The sequence below is a fragment of the Otolemur garnettii genome, unplaced genomic scaffold, assembly GCF_000181295.1.
Source record: "Otolemur garnettii isolate 467f Iridium unplaced genomic scaffold, OtoGar3 scaffold00068, whole genome shotgun sequence".
NCBI lineage: Eukaryota > Metazoa > Chordata > Mammalia > Primates > Galagidae > Otolemur > Otolemur garnettii.
In genome coordinates this window covers 10,028,510-10,032,473 of record NW_003852463.1, presented here as the reverse complement: position 1 = coordinate 10,032,473, position 3,964 = coordinate 10,028,510, and the positions used below count along the sequence as shown (strand labels likewise).

Below are 3,964 nucleotides of genomic sequence, written 5' to 3'. Positions count from 1 at the left end.
TTGTTGTTGTTATAGTTGTCACTGTTGTTTGGCAGGCCCAGTCTGGATTTGAACCTGCCAGCTCCAGTGTATGTGCCTGGCGCTCTATCCACTGAGCTACAGACACCAAGCCTCTCTCTCTCTTTTTTTGTTTCACCAGAAATTTATAGTTTTAGATTTTGGTTTAGGTCTATGATCTATTTCGAGTTATTTTTTCTATATGGTGTAAGATGGGTTAAAGTTCTGTTTTTTTTGCATTTAGATATCCAATTGTTTCAGCACCATTTGTCAAAAAGATTGTTTTTCTCATCAAACTGCCTTTGCACTTTTGCCAGGTTTTATTTCTGTATTGTCTATTCTATTTCATTGTTCTATTTGTCTATCTTGAATTCAATGCCATGGTGTCTTGATTATTGTAGCTTTATTCTAAGTCTTGAAGATAGATAATGTAAATTCTCCATACTTCTTTTTTTTTTTGAGACACAGTCTTACTTTTCACCCTCAGTAGAGTACTGTGGCATCATAGCTCACAGCAACCTCAAACACTTAGGCTCAAGTGATTCTCTTGCCTTAGCCTCCTGAGTAGCTGGGACTATAGGCACCCGCCACAACACCTGGCTATTTTTACAGACAGGGTCTTACTCTTGCTCAGGCTGGTCTTGAACTCCTGAACTTCAGCAATCCACCTGCCTTGGCCTCCCACAGTGCTAGGACTACAGGCATGAGCCATTGTGCCTGGCCTGATTCTTCTTTCTTAAAAGTGGGATTGGCAGCTGGGCATTGTGGCTCCATGCCTGTAATTCTAGCACTCTAGGAGGCCAGGGCAGGCAGATCACTTGAGCTTGTGAGTTGGAGACCAGCCTAAGCCAGAGTGAGACCCCCATCCCTAAAAATATCCAGGCATTGTGGCAGGTGCCTATAGTCTCAGCTACTTGGGAGGCTGAAACAACAGGAGTGCTTGAGCCCAGGAGTTTGAGGTTGCTGTGAGCTATGATACCAGGGCACTCTACCGAGGGCAACAAAGTAAGAAAAAAGTTGAATTAGCTATTCTAAGCCTTCTGCATTTCCAAGGGAATTATAGAATCAGCTTGTCAATTGAAAAACATTTATTTTGTAATATAAAATGTAAATGTATACTGTACATATATGTTTAATACATATAAGTTTTGTATAATGTTTGATATAATGTGTAATGGGTACGGTAAAAAGCCTTCTGGAATTTTGATTTGGATTGTATTCTATTTATAGATCAAATTGGGGAAAGTTTACATCTTAGCAATATTGAGTATTCTAATACAGGAATACAGTATATATGTTTCACTATGAAAGTTTTGAGATAGACTGTGTTATGGTCCATTATTTCACTTCCAAGGAACACAGTGGACAGTGTCCTTTCTGATTCACCTGTTTAAGTTTCAACGTGTTTGGCTTATTAGTGTTGCTGGGAGGGCTTCATTTGTTTTTATCCATGTTTCTTGATTTTTATGTATGTCAAAACTTTTGTAATGACCTGTGTATCTATTTAGTTATTCTTTAATTTTTCTTCATAACATTTTCATTGTGCAGGACTCGCACATCTTTCATCAGAGTTATCCCTTTTTCATATTTTTAAATGGTGCTATTAATGGTATAATATTTTGAAATTCTATTTCTCACTATTTGTGTCTATTATTTTATACATTGCTTTTGTATTTTGAAATTTTGCTAAACTTAGGTATTCTAGTAGCCTTTTTATAAATCGTATAGGATTATTTATATAGACAGTCACATCCTGTGAATAAAGACAGTTTTACTTCTTCCTTTTCAATTCTTTTTTTTTTTTTTCTTGCCTTATTGCACTGGCTAGAGCCTCCAGTTCAAGACTGGATATAAGCCTTTTGCGGCCATCGCCTGAGAGGCAGCAGCCAAAATGAAGTTCAATCCCTTTGTGACTTCGGACCGAAGCAAGAACCGCAAAAGACATTTCAATGCACCTTCCCACATTCTCAGGAAGATTATGTCTTCCCCTCTTTCCAAAGAGCTGAGACAGAAGTACAATGTTCGATCCATGCCCATCCGGAAGGATGATGAAGTTCAGGTTGTCCGGGGGCATCATAAAGGTCAGCAGATTGGTAAAGCAGTCCAGGTTTACAGGAAGAAATATGTCATCTACATTGAGTGGGTGCAGAGAGAAAAGGCTAATGGCACAACTGTCCATGTGGGCATTCACCCCAGCAAGGTGGTTATTACTAGGCTTAAACTGGACAAAGACCACAAAAAGATCCTTGAACGAAAAGCCAAATCTTGCCAAGTCAGAAAGGAAAAGAGCAAGTACAAGGAAGAAACAATTGAGAAGAAGATGCAGGAATAAAATAATCTTATATGCAACTTTCATTAAACACTGCTTAAATGAAAAAAAAAAAAAAAGACTGGATATAAGTGGTAAGAGCATACATCCTTTCCTTGCTCTGATGTTGGGGAAAGCAACCAATCTTTCATCATTTAATTATGTTGTTAGCTGTAGGTTTTACATAATATCTATTATTAAGTTGTAGAAGTTCCTATCTATTTCTAGTATGTTGAAAGTTTTTCTCAGGAATAGGAGTTAGATTTTGTTAATTGCTTATTTTGTATCTATTAAAGTGGGCACATTAAAAAAATTTGTTAATATAGCAAATTAAATAATAATTTAATAGTAAATGATTTTCTAATGTTAAACCAACCATGGAATAAAGCCTACTTGGTCTAAATATATATATATATATATATTATTTTGAAATCACTTTATTAAAATGTTATTTTAAGAAATTTGTGTTGCTGGGGATGGTGGCTCATGCCTGTAATCCTAGCACTTTGGGAGGCCAAGGTGGTGGATTGCTTGAGCTCATGAGTTCAAGACCAGCTTGAGCAAAAAGTGAGACCCTGTCTCTACTAAAAAATAGAAAAACTGAGGCAAGAAGATCACTTGAGCCCAAGAGTTGGAGGTTTCTGTGAGCTTTGACACCATGGTACTCTACCCTGGGCAATAGCTTGAGACTCTGTCTCAAAGAAAAAGAAATTTGTGTCCATCAATTTTCTTTTATTGCAATGACTTGACATGGTTTGGTATCATAGAATACTGACCTCATAGGATTCTCTTTCTGTTCTTTAATTTTCTGCAAGAGTTCGTGTAGTCTTAGTATTATTTCTTTAAAATGTTGGTATCATTCTTGTCTTCTTTCTTCTGCTTAGAGTTTCATTTTCTCTTCTTTTTCTAGTTTCTTAAGGAAAAAGGAAGCTGAGGTTGTCAGTTTGAATACTTGTTTTCTTCCAAATATAGGCATTTTCCTCTAAGTTTTGCTTTATCCACATCTTACAAATTTTTGATATATTGTGTTTGCCTTTTTATTCCGTTTGCAATACTTTCTCATTTCTCTTTGGCTTCTTCTTTGACCCATGTGTTAAGAAGTGCGTTACCTGGTTTTCAAACATATGGGGAGGGTTGAGGTCTATTTTTCTGCTTGATTTCTTTTTCAATATCATTTTGGTCACAGAATATACTTTGTACGACTTGAATCATTTTAAATTTATTGAGGCTTACTTTATTTATTTTGCTAAATGTTCTGTGTATACTAAAGAGGAATGTATATTCTGCCAATCTTGGGTAGACTTGGAAACTCCCAGGAGACAGTAACCTGGGGCAATCATAGAGCTCATTTTGTTTATTTCCTGTTTCTCAGAGACTGCTATACTTCATCGCCTCATATCTTATGACATGATGACATCTGTTTTATATGTTTGTCTATTTTATAAGTTGTATTTGGTGGGAGGGTACATGTAGTCTCTTTGTTCTATCCTGACCAAAGTGGAAGTTTCCCTGAGTTGCTTTTTGGCCTGATTTTCAAAGAATATTCCTGTGTTAGTTCTCTCTTAACCATCTACCTCCAGAAGCACCTGGTACTGACCATCTTTGAGCCCTTTGGGTGTTCAGCTATGTTATTTCTTTTTCTTTTTCTTTTTTTTTTTT

General features: G+C 36.5%; 1 protein-coding gene across 1 annotated transcript; it reads left to right on the top strand.

Moving 5' to 3' along the window:
• Positions 1-1,887: 1,887 nt before the first annotated feature.
• On the top strand, positions 1,888-2,385 carry LOC100942518 (60S ribosomal protein L26-like). The gene has a single exon (XM_003793460.3). It carries the CDS (start codon positions 1,889-1,891, stop codon positions 2,327-2,329), a length of 441 nt encoding a protein of 146 aa, XP_003793508.1. The 5' UTR covers position 1,888; the 3' UTR covers positions 2,330-2,385.
• The last annotated feature ends 1,579 nt before the right edge of the window (positions 2,386-3,964 follow it).

Coding starts and splice junctions, on each gene's coding strand:
- LOC100942518 (XM_003793460.3), top strand. CDS start 1,889: ATGAAGTTCAATCCCTTTGTGACTTCGGACCGAAGCAAGAACCGCAAA.